Source organism: Barbatula barbatula, assembly GCF_947034865.1.
Source record: "Barbatula barbatula genome assembly, chromosome: 9".
Lineage (NCBI taxonomy): Eukaryota > Metazoa > Chordata > Actinopteri > Cypriniformes > Nemacheilidae > Barbatula > Barbatula barbatula.
In genome coordinates, this window is record NC_136772.1 from 1,877,954 (window position 1) to 1,896,053 (window position 18,100).

The 18,100-nt window shown below is 39.4% G+C and overlaps 2 protein-coding genes across 4 annotated transcripts in view; both read right to left on the reverse strand.

Annotated features, from left to right (window-relative positions):
* slc4a10b (solute carrier family 4 member 10b) overlaps nt 1-10,788 on the reverse strand; it is a 35,799-nt gene extending 25,011 nt beyond the window's left edge. Inside the window, exons 1-3 of one of the 3 annotated variants that reach the window (XM_079464249.1) lie at nt 10,530-10,788; nt 8,140-8,169; nt 1,895-1,970 (exon numbers count right to left, since the gene is read on the reverse strand). In XM_079464249.1, coding sequence (XP_079320375.1) covers nt 1,895-1,970; nt 8,140-8,169; nt 10,530-10,577 — 154 coding nt within the window. In that variant the 5' untranslated portion in view covers nt 10,578-10,788. Of the gene's footprint in view, nt 1-1,894; nt 1,971-6,514; nt 6,729-8,139; nt 8,170-10,529 lie in introns of those variants that run through there. The other 2 variants (XM_079464250.1, XM_079464251.1) reach the window with 2 other exon arrangements.
* Nucleotides 10,789-12,682: 1,894 nt separating this feature from the next.
* Nucleotides 12,683-17,468, reverse strand: tbr1b (T-box brain transcription factor 1b). Its single transcript, XM_079463518.1, has 6 exons — nt 16,648-17,468; nt 16,076-16,230; nt 15,781-15,902; nt 15,335-15,493; nt 15,030-15,091; nt 12,683-14,696 (listed from the first exon to the last, which is right to left on the reverse strand). The coding sequence occupies exons 1-6, from the start codon at nt 17,328-17,330 to the stop codon at nt 13,847-13,849; spliced, it is 2,031 nt and encodes a 676-aa protein (XP_079319644.1). The 5' UTR covers nt 17,331-17,468; the 3' UTR covers nt 12,683-13,846.
* Between the last annotated feature and the right edge of the window lie 632 nt (nt 17,469-18,100).

An 18,100-nucleotide genomic window follows, 5' to 3' on the forward strand; every position in this document is an offset into this window, starting at 1 on the left:
CTCCAAACATTTTTTTATCGAGATGAAGTTCAAGACTCAAGATGCAAATGTAGTAACTTTATGTACCTCTGTAAATATCACAACACTTACTGACACTCGTCCTAAAGAGGAGAGAAATCTGGGAAACGAAATGCCAGCCTGTATTTTCTAGCAACGAGGATGTGAAATGCAGCGGAACAGAGAGGCTATATAAGACCCCTGCATCAGCACCACGATAGTCATGACTCGCCATGATGCTTTGGTACTGATAAACCTTAGCATCTCAACAGTCCGCCTGGGTTTTGTGGTTTTTAGTCAACGTCTGTAAGCTTTGACATGCTCTTAAAGCAGCTGTAAAGATGTACAGTAGTGGTCAAAAGTGATATTTAAAAATGTATTTTTATGTACAAAATGTTGCATGTGTGGCGGGGTGTACTGAAGCTCAGCTTTAGTACTTAGAGAACTAATTAGGGAACAGTGAATGAGGGTACAGTGAGCGATTTCGGACACAGCCTTGTAAATCGTACTTCTTCTGTGTCCCATATTCAGAGTTTCTGAGCGAGAGCGCCATCTGGCTTTCGGATGTGGCGGCATTTAACCATAAACCATTGAGAAATGAGCTTAAAAATTAAACGATATATCGTCCCGGCCCGTCGACTCAAGATCCAGAAGAATGACTGCTGTAGTCAAAGGAAATCAGTAAAACATGGAGCTATAAATCTACATCTATAAAATTGCAGTCATTTGTTCGTTCTATGTATTTTTTGAGTATTAGAACAAGACCCATATTCCCCGACACACTGTTGTTTTTGGGCCAAATCATTTTGTGAGGTAAACAAGTGACAAAAATAAAATGGAGCATACTGTTAATTTTAGAAATGTGTAGGATATGGAGTCTCTATTTAGAGATGCCAATAGCCTGGCAGTCCCATTTATTTTTATCGTTTAGATACTGCAATTATTCTCTTTGTCAGACAAACACGCGCTGGATCTTTCTCGATGACGGACGGCAGAGGGTAAAAATATCACACTGGGGCAGGAGCATCGCTGATGTCACGCGTGTCCTTTGAGAAGACGCTTGAAGTAGATGTTCATTTTAATTCGGTCCCTTGTGAAACACTCTTAAATACTAAGTGCAGTACATCTACCCACTGTCAGAGAGACAGTTAAATACATAGGCTGTTGGTAGGTTGTCCTCTTGAATTCCCACCCACAGACGTTTCTCTCAGGCTAACATGAACCGCTTGGGTTGGGTTTGGAAAATAATGCTAGCTTGCTATGAAAACAGCAGTCCTTATCCATTACACCTACTCTGCAATCTAGCAAAACTAACCTGTGTGTGTGGAATAGACCAAATGGACTTTTTTCTCTCTAATGTAAAGCTTAAGGTGTACGGTTTAGGTTTAGGTGACAGAATATAGAGTCTGTACATTATAAAAGTCATAAACATCCCTCACATTGTGTTTACACTGGATCATCCAATGTCATGTCCCTTCAGTTGTTTACATTCGTATGTTAAAGATGGACTATTTATTACTAACAAATAACAGATTACAAAAAACAAAAGGAAGTTACCACTCCAAGAACTAAAAATGATCCACAAGACCACTACACAGTCAGTAATGCAGCATGTTCAGTGCACAGACTGTGATGAAATATTGTATTTCAGGCGGATGGGGAAAATATAGTGTCTGCTGTAGCTCTGCAGTGCGTCAAAAATAGAAACAGGGCATCCATCAGCTGACGGCTACAGGCCATTACAGAGAGATTATAACACCAGTGCTGATACTGTACATCCAGTGTAGACACATGTGATGTTCTGAGCTATTAACAACCTGTTATCGCCAATGAAGAATTGTTCTTTCCACGTGTGTGTCAGTGTTATTTAATGAAAAAACACGTGCCCTGTCTCTACCTTCTAGATCCTCTTTCTCAAAGGTGGCTTTAACCAAGTTTCCTCCTTGATCCACAATAGCCTCGTCTTCATGTCTCTGTGGAAGAGAGAGAGCGAGAGAGATGTCAGTATCGTGGTCTTTCTCAGATTGACAGGGCATGATAAATGTGTATCTCACCATCAGTGTTTTGGCCCAACAGATTTTCACAGACACTCAAACACTACATCGGTTGCTATGGAATTTTTTATATGGTTTTTAATACATTCTTGGGTGGTTGCTAAGGTGTTCTGGGTGGTTGCTAAGGTGCGGGGTGAAACAGCACACAGGTTTGGAGGGATGAGAGGGTGAGTAAATTTTAACAGACGTTTTATTTTAAGTTGCACTGTTACTTTAAAAGAAGACAAATAATACTTCTAGCGGGCCATGGGACCAAACTGGATGGCGCAACCTTGAAGCCCATGGGCCCTTGAATATCATGACCCCAAGGGGGCCCTGGGCTTCAAGGTTGCGCCATCCAGTTTGGCCCCATGGCCCGCTCACTAATCCATCCTTGCTCATGTAATTCCAAACCTGTATGAGTTTCCATCCTTTTGTATGATTATATATATTTCTCATATTTTGAAGAATGTTGGTAACCCAACAACTTTTTTTATTTTGGGTTTGACAGAAGAAAGAGTCATATACAGGTTGTAATGACAAGAAGGTGAACAAATGATTTTTTTATCTTTAGTTGTGTGTGTGTGTAATTTTAATGTTCATGAGGAGCCTAGAACCTTAAATAAGATGCTAATTATAGGCATTAAACAGACACTTTTGTCCAAAGCCACTTACGGTGCATTTAAGCAATATACTAGGTAACACTTACAATAAGACAGTATTATTACTAGCTAACACGATCTAACAATGAACAAAACAGCCTTTATAATCATAGTTCATCATCATGTTCATTTCAACACTTACTGCAAGATGGATGAATGAATGCTGAAAACTATATTTCTCATTGTGGTTCATAACTAATGCATTTACTACTTTTAACAAACACTAGGGACCTTTGAGCTTCCAATACTATAGATCATCATCTGTTATCCTATATCAGTGTCGAAGGAAGCCATCTAGCTGACTTCATATTTTCTCATACTTTACTATTTTCTTTTATAACACAGTCAAGACTTGTACTCAGTATGCACACACACCAACCATGCTCTCATTCAGATGAGTGCCTTTTCCCTTCCAAAAACACAAAGAGCGTGAAATCTGCATAAAGTCTAATCCCTTTATCCTCCTATGTTCAACCACAACATCACAATCGCTCCTGCTGTGTGGAGTTCTGCACACATCCTACAGCGTATCCTGAAAGAAAACAATGTGACACTCACACAAGCAAAGATGTGCAACAAACACAACCCACAGAAAATGTAAACATCTCTTCAAATCGTGAGGTGTTGATGTATTTCTGACTTTATATGTAGAGGTCAAGTTTAAGACCGTACCTTTATAATAGCAAATAAGAACTGTTTATCTTTACATCCTCAAGACAGCAAAAAATTGTCGTATTCATTGCTCCATTGAAGACTTGATCAAATGCATAAATGTGTTTGCCATGTTGGAGACGGAAAAACTCTCTCCGTGTCAAATCTGTCTTTTAATAAACTTTATGATACACAACTGAGAATTTCAATAAGCCCCGTGAACACAGAAGAACTAAGCAACAAATATGGTGTCTCAACAAAAACTAGTGATTTTTTGTATGATGGCTACTGTATAAATAGATGCTTTGCATCTTTCGGTCAATAGAGAGCAACGGTTCTGAACATCCTTCTGTCAAATCAATAAACAGTGCGGATTCCATGTCACTAACCCAATACTTCAGGATGTCTGTCTACTCCGATTAATGTTCAGATACAGCACGACGCTGAACAAGCCTGTTTAGGTTTTTTTTTTTTAGCTTCAAATAGTGTAGTTTATAGTAACTTTGTATTAGTACCTAATGTACTATTGCTCTTTTATGACATATCACTTATTGCTCCCCGAACTCTTTGTAAGTCGCTTTGGATAAAAGCGTCTGCTAAATGACTAAATGTTAATGTAAAAGTCCTGATGCACATAAAAATGACCACAGCTGGATGAAGTTACTGGTTTCAGTCTGTTGAGTTTCCAGGTGTTGGGAAGTGCTTTAATTCACCTGAACTTGGGAAAGATGTGTGGGTCATCAATAGATTTGTTAGCGGCTTCGATTAAAAAGATATCCAGAACTGTTTATTTTAGGATTTAACAGGCTGCAAATTTGGAGGATAATATAAATCGTATTCCCTCTTGGATCAGATAGATTGCAGTTGGCAGGACCGCTTTGGAGTTATTTTGTAAACAATGGGTGTTAGTTTAGAAACAAAGTTTCTCTGTATTAAGGTCCATTATTCTCCAAAGTAATCTCACTTTCAGGATAATATATGCAAAGAAAAGACCTTTGTATTTCTACCCATAAACCAAAAGAGCAATCGGCTTCATTTTAATGCCGATTACAAAAACTGACAGGAAATGAGACATGCAATGACTTGCGAAATGCGAAATAAACAATCATTTTTAAAGATATCTTACAGAAATGTTGACATACGGTACATACTCAATAAAGCTCTAAATATAGACGGTTTCATCGGCAACCACAAGTTGCGAATATATACGAAATATATTTTTCTATAAACTTTTGTAAAGTCTGATACACTTTGGTGAATCGGGTCATTTCATTTCATCTTATTTATATAGCACACATAAACACAACAGAAGTTGCCCACTGGGCTTCACAAAGTATAAAACAACACTACAGGATGAACTGAGAAAAAAGGAAGAAAAAGAGCAATAAGACAGTACGAATAAAACATACTTAAGAATTGTTTTCAATTTAAACTCATGTACAGAGATCTAAAAACAGAAAAGTATTCCAGAGCCTAGGTCCAACAGAGGCAAACGCAAGGTCATTCTGAATGTTTAGTTAAAAATGTACAAAAACAATTCACAGATTTAGCGTAGCTAAGATTTGCTGTATTTGAACTACTTTGCCAGCTGATGAATAAAAGTGGCTTCTTGTTAAACACTCTACATCAGGGGTCTCCAACGTGGTGCCCGTGGGCACCTGGTAGCCGCATTAACTCTGTAAGGTGCCCGCTAAACACAGGGCTCACCAATAATGCTCAAGACAGCTGATAAATCTGTGACTACAACTATCAGCCAAGTGCTACATCGTCATGAAAGGTTATTATAAGCAAGTGTTATTAGCTTTAATATCCGAAAGAATATATAATAAGGCATCACATGTTTAAAGTTTGAATGTATGTTACCAACAAGTAGCCTTCTAGAGGATTTTAAATATTTTGGTAGCCCTCGCTTACAAAAAGGTTGTAGACCCCTGCTCTACATGTTTTGATTCCTGTCCTCCGGCTTGCTCTCCCAGAATGTTTTAGATGTCTATCTATTTAAAGCTCCTGATTCAACTCATCAGCTGTTAAAAAGGAAGACATATAAAACATTCCTCAAGCCAAACATGAAAACCGCTGCTTTGGAAGACTAACGTCACCCTGAGCAGTTCCTGTAGCAAAACTACTGCCAAATACTGTAATATGCTGCAATGTACACTACATACACCGTGGCCTCATATGTGTCTTGTTTGTTGTCATGGGATCTAAATACTGGACTACAGCATTTCAGAATGCTGACTGCTCAGTTCGGTTGCATAATACTTTGAGAATAATGAGCACTGATTGGTCAAACCGTTTTAAAGCGGTCATTTCATAAATTATTATCTGTTCACAAAACATGCTTGTCATCAAAACTTGTCTCTTAGTGGTTATGACACAGTGCTACAGCATGGTGTAATGTATTTTATCTCAAAAGATCGAAGAACATTTGGATTCCTCATGAGCACTTTAAAAAGCATGAGGACGGAGACTAGTGAACTTCCCTTATGAATCCCATTCATTTAATTGGATGAAGCAAAAAACAACGTCGAGCATCCCGACGGGGCAGATGGAGGAGAGTGATGCTGTAACTCAGAGCACTGCACATTTGCAAAGTCCACCTTATTATACACACCTGAACAAATGGATCCGTTACAGGTCGGTTTTTCTAAGATTCGCTGTAATTGAATGCGAGTGTTGTCATGAGAAAAACAGACATGACGCTCAATAGCATCCTAGATTTGTGCTGGATTCGGTTTGTCTGCTGTGTCGCAGGTCTTTGCGGACATCTGCAGCATGCTAACCTGTTTCTCACTGTAGCAGCTGAGTCCTCGCGCACCCCTCCTCCACAACACACGCCGCACATCTGATCAATGCAGCACGATACAGAATAAATCAAACCATAAACAAAGCTCTGCTCACTGCTGTTTGAACTCTCTTTATCGTGCATTTTATATTTAATTCATAGTAGAACACGCTCAACGCATGAAACAATCAAAGTGCAAGCAGCTACAAGGAAATTTAAGTTAAACGGATTGCATCTCAAAGACCATCATACTGTATATGAAGCAAATTTTAAACCTCTCTCCGGCTGAACTCTACAACTTGACAGTTTTTTAAGTTGGAGATTCCCTCACCAAACGACTGCAAACCACCGAATGACGCAAAAGCAGAAGTCCATGCAGGTAATACCTGAGACAGCAGTTTGGTGTGAAGGTCTGAATTCTGCATGTCTCCATTAGACAGGATGGTTTAGCTCATGCAGCGTCCACGGATCCGGCTGATCTTGAACTACAGCTCACTCAAGCAGTGATGTCCGCACTGCATGCAAACTTAAAGTTCTTTATTCTTTAGTCTCTCTTTCTGCATCTCTTACTCTCAGGGTGTAACTGTCTCACATTCTGGTGTAGCAGCATCTGCCCGCCTCCTCCCCAGAGGCATGCTAGGATTGCTTGCTGTGGGCTGACCTGTCAGAAAAAGGCCTGACCTTGTGCGCTCTCTCTCTCTCTCTCTCTCTCTCTCTCTCTGTCTCTCTTTCTGTCTATCTCAACTAAATTCCTGCCATTTTGTCCAACGAATTATCATGACTTTCCCATGATCTTTCCAAAGAAGCTTCATGTGACGCATGCCTTCTCGGACTTTTTGCCCGTTCCATTCCAACTAGGAAAATTTCTAATAGTCCAGAGTATAAAATTTAGCGACATCTAGTGGTAAGGTTACAAATTGCAATGAACGGCTCACTCGTCCCTCTCTTTCAAAGCACTACGGCGGCTGACACAAAGGAGTTGCTTCTTTGCCAAAGGAGATCATGTATTTAGGAAAGCGCTCTGTTGAGCAGTTTGTCTCTTTTGGGCTACTGTTGAAACAACATGGTGAATTCCATGTAAGGAGACCTGCGGTGTATGTATACAGAAATAGCTCATTCTAAGATAATAAAACCATAATGCTTCATCATGTAAGGTCTTATATATATTATACTGCATTTCTTTCAATAGATCCTCCAAAAAAGTACACACCGGACGAGCATTATTCTTCCCATCACGCATCCTTTCTGATGCTGCAAGCAACAACTGTGTCACAAATTTAGTTAAACTATCAAAGCTCTCAGACAACAGACAGTATTGCATTTCGAGTGCCAAATTCGGATGATCTTTTGTTTCTATCCATTAGAGACTTCATAAATGTGTTTTACACCAAAGCAATGTTTATTATTTGTCAGAGCTCCGTAGTGCATTGTGCATGGGTCATGGGTTCCAGTTTCAGGGAATACACATATTGATAAAATGTATAGCTTTGGATCAAAGTGTCTGCCGAATTAATACATGCAAAGTTTGATTGTAGGAAAATACAAAAAACAATGCAGCTCATCTCAAAGCAATGCACAGTTAAATCAAAGGTCACGCTATAATGCTGTGGATTATTCATCTCTGATACCAAGATGGATTACTGTATCAATGCAAAAACTGACGTTAGTAAGGATTTTTGTGGCTGAAATCCTGCAGGAATGAGACACATGAGCGTTAGGTGACTATTTGTCTTCTTACAGCTACAGTATATGACAAACCTGTAACATCTGCCCTTCTGATATCTAGATGCAGAAAGAGTTTACAAGGGACTAAAGTTTGGACATGATGTTGAAATGCTGTCAACAGTTTATTTACTGTGGTTAGTGATGGACAGTGATGTCAACAAAAACACTGGGAAGACCAAATGGAAACATAACCCTTTTTAAGGACCTTGGTGACGGAAAAATAAAAAAAATGACACTATAAATACAAATACAATCATTGAAAAATACAACAAAACATTCCACTCACCACACTTTGTCCTTTAGTGGGGGTGACCACCTGCAAAATGAAAAATTTGTTTTCAGATAAACATTACTTATAAGTGTTCGGATAAACCAAGGATTCTCTCAGGGTCATGATACGTTCTGCTAGAGATATTAAAAAAGTGAATTTCAAAGTGAGCAAATAATGTTACGTACGTCTGTTATTTAAATGCATTTTAGGACCTTTTTAACAGCTAACAGCGATGCATATATTTACAGGCCAGGGTGGACGACGGCCAATACAATACAGCGTACAAAAAAGTTTATCGGTTTAAAGAAATCCAGTGTGGCTGGATTTATAAACACGCATTCAATTGATACTAGGTCAATTTTGGACATTAAGAAATTTGTATTAAAAAAACAATACAAATGTATTGACCACGTACAATCCCAGATTACGCTATACCCTTATACATATAGACCCCTGGAAAACTGTGGATCCATTCAAGAGATCAAGAGATCAAGTGGACAAGATGAGGTGCCAGCACATCTCTCCTTTCAAGCATAATAATCCTGAATATCCAAAGAGCATCAATTAGTTTTAAAACCATCTCAGAAGCCTTGACGCTTAATCTCACCATTACATGAGCATCTCTGGAGGATTATCAAAAAGGGACATATTCGACTACTGACACATCCGACAGCAAATTTAATGATTTCTAGCCAACAATGGAATACTTGTAAACAAAACACATAATTGCTTCCCACCTACAGTATCATTGTCTTGGAGGCACAATTTACCCCGACATAATCACTGTCATCACACGTAAATCTGAATATAACCTACTGTTTATTTTCCATTATGCAATAATAAGCTGTTTTGTTGTTATGCTGGGCTCACGCTGAGCAGAAATTGTTTTTTTTCTCTTTAATCTGAATAATAAAGCTTAGCTTTGTCTAAATGGAGAGAGCTTTGCTTAATCCATCATTATGTTGTCCTGTGATTGCAGCGTGTGTACTTTAATGGCCATCATATATAATGCCAATAATAAGAAGAATAAAATAAGATTGTCCTTTCTAAGGCACCAGGTCGGCACCAGCAGATATAGACTGTTGTAAATATAATAGAAATGCCTTTAGAAGAGAATTGCAATATAAAAGTATTATATATACTATATAAACCAACTTATAGATAAGTCAGATACGATAGCTATTATTCATGGAAGTGTGTATTCAAGTCAGCGTCAATTTTTTATAAATAAATAGATAAATACATGTGATCCACAAGGACTTTGCATCTGCCAGTCTTACTTTACATAAAAAGCAATTCAGTACGGTGTACATTCAACTGCATTCTCACATAATCTAAACATATTTGGACCACAAATGTCACCAACCCATCTCAGAAATGAACTTCAGCCAGGCAACTTGGGCTGTGAATCATTACATCAAACAGAAAGAGAGCAGAACATGAGATATGAGTAGGAAAACCAAAGGCTGTGACTGCGGCCCTCATGACGAAGTGACAGTTTGAATGCGAGTAAATAAAATTTTTGTCTTTAAATTCTGTTTATTATGTCCCATTTCAGCCTGAGCTCGAAAGAGGCATCCGCATCCTCCATCCTCCATCCAGACTGACCCAGCAACAGCACAACTGCATGTCCCTTTATTGGTAACCAACAGCAGGGTTGTGACACAAAAATAATAGTCGCAGATCGCTTCTGATAAAATTGCACTCGCTAGAGCAAAAACAATGCCAGATGCATAGATATTACCTTTAAGTAATCAAAGTGGTCAACTTTTCTATTCATTCATCTATCCCTCAGTCATCTTGCATATTGGGTATACGGTGTACAGTAATGTTAATACAGAGAACTGTTTACATAACAGCACTGTTGCTTTTTACCAAACACTGAAACTACTATTAAATAAGTGCATAGGCCATAACGTCACGACTGCCAGTGAGACACTGCTCAAATATATAAAATAAAGCATAACACAAAGGTAACCAGGAACAATGTGGCAAAGTATTAACCCCTGCGTTCAACCTTTATTCGTAATCAAGCAAGATTTTTTTCCTGGTTTTGTTTTAGACATTTTTTAATTCAATAATATTCCATTGAAACCAAGGAGCTGCTAAACTCAACAATGCTCGAGTGCGTGGCGAACACGTCCGTCCTGGTGCGCAACGTGCTAAGACGCCAAATGTATTCATACAGCGCAGTCATCTGCATCATGTGAGCCCTATGCTCTTCTATAACTGCAAACGCGTAAATCACCTAAAGGCAAACGAGAGCACACAAGCTGATTCAGACGTGCGTGCCAAAGTCCAGAACATATGATGCGCGCCGCGCTCGCATTGCACAGATGCAACCCGCCGCGGGGATGATAATCAGAGCTGCATTTAGGAAGGCTCAATAACGAAACGCATCTTACCGTCGGCAGCAGAGGCTCCATTTGTGCGCCTTGGTCCTTCACGTCCATCTTGCTTTACCTGTAGAATATGTGTCGGCTGTTGATGCGCGCGTCTGGTGTCCGCGGATAATGCGAAGCTGCGTCTCAGCGCACTCTCAGATCCGCGTTCACGTTGTTGAGCAGAGACGATGCTAACATATTTTGTGAAATTATATTATAAGTGTCGAGGCGACGGAGAGATTTTATTCTCGCTCATAAGCGCGCACGTTAGCCGTTGTGTGACGCAGTAGCGGGGAGGGGGGCATTATATTGTTAAAGTGCCTCTCTGTTTTCTTGCACTGGACCTTAAGAGTCTGCCTTAAGACTCAAGTCTTTTTCACTTGGTGAGTCAGAGAAAATCAGAGAATAAGCAATGAAGAAAATAAAAGTGCTTGAAAAGGTTCTTGCATCTGGGCTTAACAGGAGATTCATTTGGTTCCGTAAGGGTCCTTTTAAAGATATGCGTTTTCTTGTTTAAATTCTTTCGAACCTTTGCCACAAACTTTTCGAGTAACAGAAATGTTCCGTCGACCTTAGTTTTAATTGTGTATAAAGAATTGTCCTGAGGTTTTAACACCTAAATAGTTCTGCTTTCAAGCTCAAATAGTTTTTTATATTTCCTTATTAAGAGCCAACAAAACTCCAGCTGGCCTTTAAAATCTGCCATTTGCAGTACCACTGTCTGACATGAACTGTAGCTGAACCTTTTTAAACTATGTGTGAGTGAGGCCAGAAAAAGATGCATTTTCCATCAGCTACATAATGACCTCCCACACATATGTATATTTTTGGGACTGCAGGTTGTTTTTCACTTGTGCTGAAACAAATAGAAATTATGTATTTTCCTGAAAAGAATGGATAATGACATCCTTATTAAGGCATATATAATTAGACCAAAGAGTATAGATTTTGTTTTAAATGTTAAGTTTAACAACTAAATTGTGACAAATATATTTGTAATGGTTACAATTCAACATTATTGTATTGAATGACGTCTATTTCATTTAAAAATGATTATATTGTTAAATGCATTACTGCATCATAGTGGGTCCAGGTCTATAGACTTCATCAGAGCAACGTCGCTCTCTAGTGTTCACGGGTGTGTAATACAGTCTTGGAGGTTTACAATGGTTGAAAATGGCTTTTTTATGGCATCTTTTATTTTCAAATCAAACATTGTTCTTTCCCAGAGAACAAACACGTAATTAAACTAGACCATATATTGCTCTACATTAAATGTACATGTTTTAAAGGTTGTCTTATTTACCAGAAGAATAGCCATCACCAAACCACAAGGAGGCAGCAAACCGCGGAGGCATCATCCAATATTTTTTAATGAGTCATTTTCTTTCTACGTTGTGTACCAATAATGTATTTACGATTCAGTCCAAAGAGATAAATAACGATGAACGAAAACGAACATTCAACCTAAAATGCAAAGCAAAGCGACCACGTGGCTTTCCAGAGATTTTACACATATTGGCTTTTTTAAATAGCCTGACTTAGTGGAAGAAATTGAGAAATAGTCTAAATGTTACGTCTGTGATAACCTGCACTCCTTATTGGCGTGTCACGTGCATTTACATTTATGAACTCCATGACCATTAGACAAAAATAAAGATGAATGATTTGTTGATTTATTAATTTAACAATATATTTATGCTAATGTTCCATTATATATTATTATTGTAGAGATTTGTAGCCTAATATACAGTAGCCTTCTAAATGATTGATATCTTTGGACACTTAGAATTTATTTCATTGCATTAATAAAAATCTAATCGCACAAATGATTGTAATTTTTCCGAATTACGACTTACGACTTACATTAGACCAAAGATAAACAATTTTTACATTTTTATTTTGTTTACAAAAAAATCTAAATTAATTCGTTTTGAACAATATGCAGATGGTTGTTCACATTGAAAAAAAACATCTTTAGCTTAATTTTACGCAGCCTAATGTAATGTTGTGCCAATAGTGACGTGTCCCATGGTTTGAGGTTGTTTTCTAATGCAAAGAAACTCACGTGTCTAAATATTTTGGGCCTATTTTAGGCTAAATAATATGGCCTACAGCAAGACGGTCAAATAAACCGAGTATCTTATAATAATAATTGCTTTTCTGAATAATTTGCTTATTTGGTGCATTTTATTATGCAAATGCGTCGTACAAGCACCAACACTGGAACAAAATGGACATTGACTGATGCCATCGATGGACCTCTTCTGAAACAAAAATATCTGAATTGGGAATCTTATGTCTTTGCCAGGGTTTCACATTCGGTCATATTTATTGTAGATAAGCACACCACAAGTACATTACCTTTACACATTAGCAGGCCTAACGCTTTTTTTACATAAGAAAACAGCCCATAGTATACAAATGAAAATGTTTTCGTTGGCTGAACGTGAAGTGGCCGTCTACGATTTTTATCTCTACAAAAAAGTAAGGAGGTAATGGTTTTACGCACTTATGTTTAAAAACAAACGCCCTGACAACTTTACAACAACGTTCACAAAATGAAAATGGCACTAACAATAAAACTATCGACTATGGTATTTACGAATAGACAACGCGACTCTAAAAAGCAACATCATTAAATGCTTACATAAAAATGGATCTCTGACAGACATGCGTCAACCAGTCTGTCTGCCACACTCTTAAAAATAAAGGTGCTAGACAAACTTTTATAGACTTGGATCATTTTCCCAATAAACAAAGAATTGTACGTGCAACAGAGAAGTGGACATTATAGGTTCTTTATGGGAACCATACAGGCACCTTTATTTTTAAGAGTGTAGACGAACTCTTTTTGGTGGCTCTTCAACAGGTGAGCAGCTTCTAATCCAACTAGACCATTAAGGTTTTTTATATGGAGCCTGTACGAGTTGGATCCTTTTTTCTTAAACATCGAAATATTGAATATATAGCTGTTCGAACGAACGGCTTCTAGGTACAATAAAACATGAAGCTTATTCGTTTTCCATATTGTACATCGACATACAACGAGAAAACCACAAAAGGATAGATAAGTACAAATATGTACAGTTCCTCTCATACTTACAATAGGCTTAATGGGTAAACCCTTAAATAAATCGTTTATTTGAAACGAAAACGGCGTACATCTCTGCTCAAGTGTCCAGATTTGTATTTAAAACCGAAGCAGGCTTGAGTGCGTCCTTACGCACGCGGCCAGTTGTATTAATAAATAGCCAAATTATAAATGAATACGCACATAAATAGAAATAAATAGATTATAAATCACGTCTGAGCCATGCATTAGTTCTCTCCGGATTCTAACTGTGGGGGTAAAAGCTGTAGTAGCCGATGTCCTTGGAGCAGTTTTTCTCGCATTCCCTCGGCGTTAACATTTCAGATTTTAATGGAGACGAAGTCTCTGAAACCGGCGTGGCAGATGGTGAAATCCTCCTCCGCTTGGCTTGCTCAAAAATCCCAGAATCGCTCGAATCGATCGACTTAATTGAAGATGGGGTTTCTATCCAGCTGGATTCAGACAGGTCCTTCGGTTTGGATTCGTCCGCCCCGCCAAGCGGCGACCTTTCTGGCGCGATGGCATCTCCATCCTCAAGGCCAGGTAGCAGGTAACCGGAGGAGGTCGTTCGGGTCCCTACGGAGTTGGACGGCCAGCACGACAGGACGGAGCTGGACTTGCTGCAATATTGCGGAGGGGTGCGCGTGCCCCACCCCGGCGGCTCGCCGTAATACCCCAGAGGTCTATTGGAGCATCCCGCCCCGGGCAGGGGCAGCGCTTTCACTCCAGCAGCTGCGTACGACAGAAGGGTGGCCGCGTTACCGGCGAAATCAGCAGCCGCGGCGGCGTCGTATGCCGAGGCGGCAAAGTCCAGTCGGTTGTTGGCAGGGGTGACAAACCATCGCTGCGGGGAGGCCACCGTGGTCTCCTCGGTTTGTTGCGGGGAGAGCAAGCTGTTACTAAGTGGGACGCTGCGGTCCGTGCCAGGAGCGCCTCCGACGCCAGGGTGAAAGCGGGACTTGGCATACGAGCTGACAAATTGGTCCTGAAGGAAAGAACCAGTCATGGCATATCTCGCGCTAGGCATGATCTGAGAGCGCGGAGAGTCACCCGGGGATGGCGTCAACCGATCGATGTCGCAACCCGTGTAGACACTGGAGAAAGACGGTGGACAAACACGTTAAACGTTGCACATGACAGGCTGTAAATAAAGCTGCGTGAATGCGTTGGTAATACACGATCGTTTCCTTTCCATTCTGTGCGTAATTGTGCTAAAAAAATACCAATTGTCAAATATCGAAAGCTGAAACAGTGAGAAGTCTCAAAACGAATGCGTAAATAATATTAAACATTTAAGATCACAATTATTTGATGTGCTAATAGTTATTATAATATGACTTTCTGAGTTGATGACAATTTTTTCTAAAGTCAATACAGATACATTTTAGTAGAGCAAAAATAATATGCATCGAGAAAAATAGACTTACGTGTCGTAATTATCACGGAATCCTTTTGCAAATGGATTGTGGTCAATTTTTAGCTGTGTGATCTGTAAAATAAACATACATTTTTTACATAAAAATACATAAACTCTTTCTAGTCCTGGTTTGATTTGAACCGAATGTGACTCTTAATTTTAATATTATTTTATTTACGTTTTTTAATTCACAATATTTACTTTTAAGGAACGTGACACTTTTGCGCGCGTTAGCACTTCATATCATAAGCAATATTTCAGCAGTGTATTATTAAATGCAACTATTTTACAGGAAAGTTTTTCTTATTTTCTTACGTCAGTGTTTTGATAAGCGGTGACCGCGATAAACTGCGTCTCGGGGAAGGTGAAAGTCTGCACCCGGCCGGGTTGGCTCGTGTCCTCAGTTCCGTCCTCGTTCACCTGCACCACATGCAGGCGAGGCTGATATTTATGCAGTGACTGCAGGACCACCATCTGCATGAATTCAAGCGAAAAAACGAGAGTCAGACGACATTACTTCACCCTCAACACGCCTTGGACGCCAGCGGACGAATGTTCGATATCATACACGACATGCATCTAATTTAGCTTTAAACACTGACAGTTAGCGGACATTTTGAATTGCATTTTGCATTAAACAGAAACATGTAAAAATACGCCAACATTGCAAAATGCAATACAAAAGTGTTCAATTTGGCTGTTTACATTTTTACAGAAAGGTGAATCAAATTGTTAAATCTCTGAATGATAATATAACCGACCTGTCCTGTATTATTAGATGCTCCTTTGTTATTGGTAAGTTTTAGTTTTCCAAAGGATATCTCTTGACGCATCCAGTGCGCGCCGGTGTTTGGTGAATCTGGGTGCATATACACCCTGTTCCCTGTAGAAATAAAATTATAAAATGAAAAAGAGCATATTCTTTCAGATAATAACCAATTACCTCTAAATTGAAGAAATGTATTATATTGAATGATACAAATTAATTATACTAATGATACAAATATTGATACAGCCATTATTATCAATAATAAAAATGACCTCCACTAAACTCACCTGTTACATTTGTGTCCGCCTTTCCGCACGGGACCCACTTTCCTCCCTGAAAACGCCAATGATTTGGATCCGCAAGAATCACGTCAACAAATATATTGTAGTGAGCCGTCGGGTCAAGTCCAGATATATTGAAACTCAAAAACGGGAACATTCGCCTAAGGTTAAAGAAATTAAGGTTAGCTTCAAATAATGAAGACCAAGTATGGTCAACTGTTCGACACTGAGAATTACTTAAATTATTAAAGGATTCAAATATGTTTTGTAAAAACAAACCTGAAGCAATAATAATAATAATAATAATGTAAAAAATAAAAGTATAAATCACTAACGCGTAAAGAAAATAATGAATTACATGGGCAAAATCGATAAAAAGGGAAGTTGGTCTAATTTCAATAATCGAATAAATGTAAAATTGTTCTAAACAAAAAAACACACGCACACAAAAACAAAAGACTACTATAATTAAGAAGAATTATGCCGTGATTTAATTAAGGCTATTGAGCTAAATTACCAGTGAAATATGTAGGCTAATGCGTTACACTGATAAGAGATTTAGTCCGTTTATCACCTACCGTCCTTGCTTCGTAATAATCATCTCTGTTTGATGCCTGTGAAATTTAAGCCACAGGGCCCTGTTGCAGAGATAAACCTGCGCTTTACCAGGCACGAGCCCGGCCTGAGCGGAGGAAAACTGGTAAAAAGCCGTGCCTTGATACGCGTGTCCATACTGCTGCGCGTACGGGTAGCCCGCGGTCGGGTAGCCTTGAGGCGAAGAGTTGCTCAACAGAGTGTTGTAGGCTCCGTTCGTTATCACCGGGTGGTGAGCCATGTACCTGCTCGGGCTTCCGATGGAGAAAGCTGGGTGTGTCGGTCCATGCTGACTCGGATAGGGAAACATGGTGGTGGGACTCGGCTGAACTTGAGTGGACTGAGACAGGAGATACCTTTCTCCTGCAGATCCATCGAAATGATGACGACTGTCGGCGACTCCGTCAAGATCAGGAGAGAGTTTGCCTCGCTGGACGTCCCCCGATGAGTCCTTGGAGTCGCCGAAACTGTCTGCCTCCGACTGATTCGTCATCCCTACGGAGTTTTTTTTCAGAGGTGAACTTCTCTCCAGGTTGTCGCTGATGGATATAATAGGGTAGTCCTGTAAGGCGAGCTCAGATCCTTCTGCGTTTGGGTAGCCACTGCCCACAATCATGCAATTCTTGGAGCGCGCAAGAGCTGGAGAGATGCAACGCTCGAGCTGCATCGCTCGATGACAAATAGCAATTAACGCTACCGACGTGAGAGCGCGAGAGAAAACGCCTTCCTGCGGTTCGAGCTACTTTGTGCAAGACAGCAAATTAGCCAATTGACACCAGCCTGTAAATCAGAAAAGGCTTAGCTTTCCATTCCTGGGTTTGCATCCTTAATGAATCAACTTTTGCTATTGGTTAACACGTGATGATAATTTAATTAGACAGAACTTAATTAGTGTAATAAAGGAGGCTTGCGCGGCGCGGTGTATTCACTTCTGTTGGTCATCCGTGTTTGTATACTGTAGTCTGTGAAAATTGAAACTCGTGTCGGGTTCCTACTTAGTAGCGCAAATAAACCATTTTTTTCATGCCGTGCCCTTTTGTCTTTCATTTAAATGTACCCAAACGCAAGCCCTTGTGTGACTACATCCAGGCTACTTATCTATGCGTAAAAGTAACTCAAGAAGAAAGCCTGTTTACAAGGAAAACTTCATTATGCATTATTAAAACGTCTGAAGTGAAAGGCAACGCGCGTCGCCCCTCATTCCTAAAATGTTTGCGTTATAGTGTGAAATAATTGCCTCCTTTTGAAGATCTGTTTACTGGTCCCAAGGCAAATAAATGTTTTATGTGGATGGACTACATCGAGCTCAACGCTTAACGCTTCAAAACACACCTGAGACAATAAAACCAGGCATGAGTTCTGATGTAAAAAAAATCCAACCACATTTTGGTAAATACTATTGTACCTTAAAATGTCATTTATATCTGAAATGACTTG

What these genes read in the sequence shown, in the direction of transcription:
- tbr1b (XM_079463518.1), bottom strand. Translation starts at nt 17,330, where the DNA reads ATGCAGCTCGAGCGTTGCATCTCTCCAGCTCTTGCGCGCTCCAAGAAT. An exon ending in GGCGGACACAAATGTAACAG is followed by an intron (nt 15,903 to 16,075) that starts GTGAGTTTAGTG and finishes TTATTTCTACAG; the next exon opens with GGAACAGGGTGTATATGCAC. An exon ending in TTCCGTGATAATTACGACAC is followed by an intron (nt 14,697 to 15,029) that starts GTAAGTCTATTT and finishes GTCTTTCTCCAG; the next exon opens with TGTCTACACGGGTTGCGACA.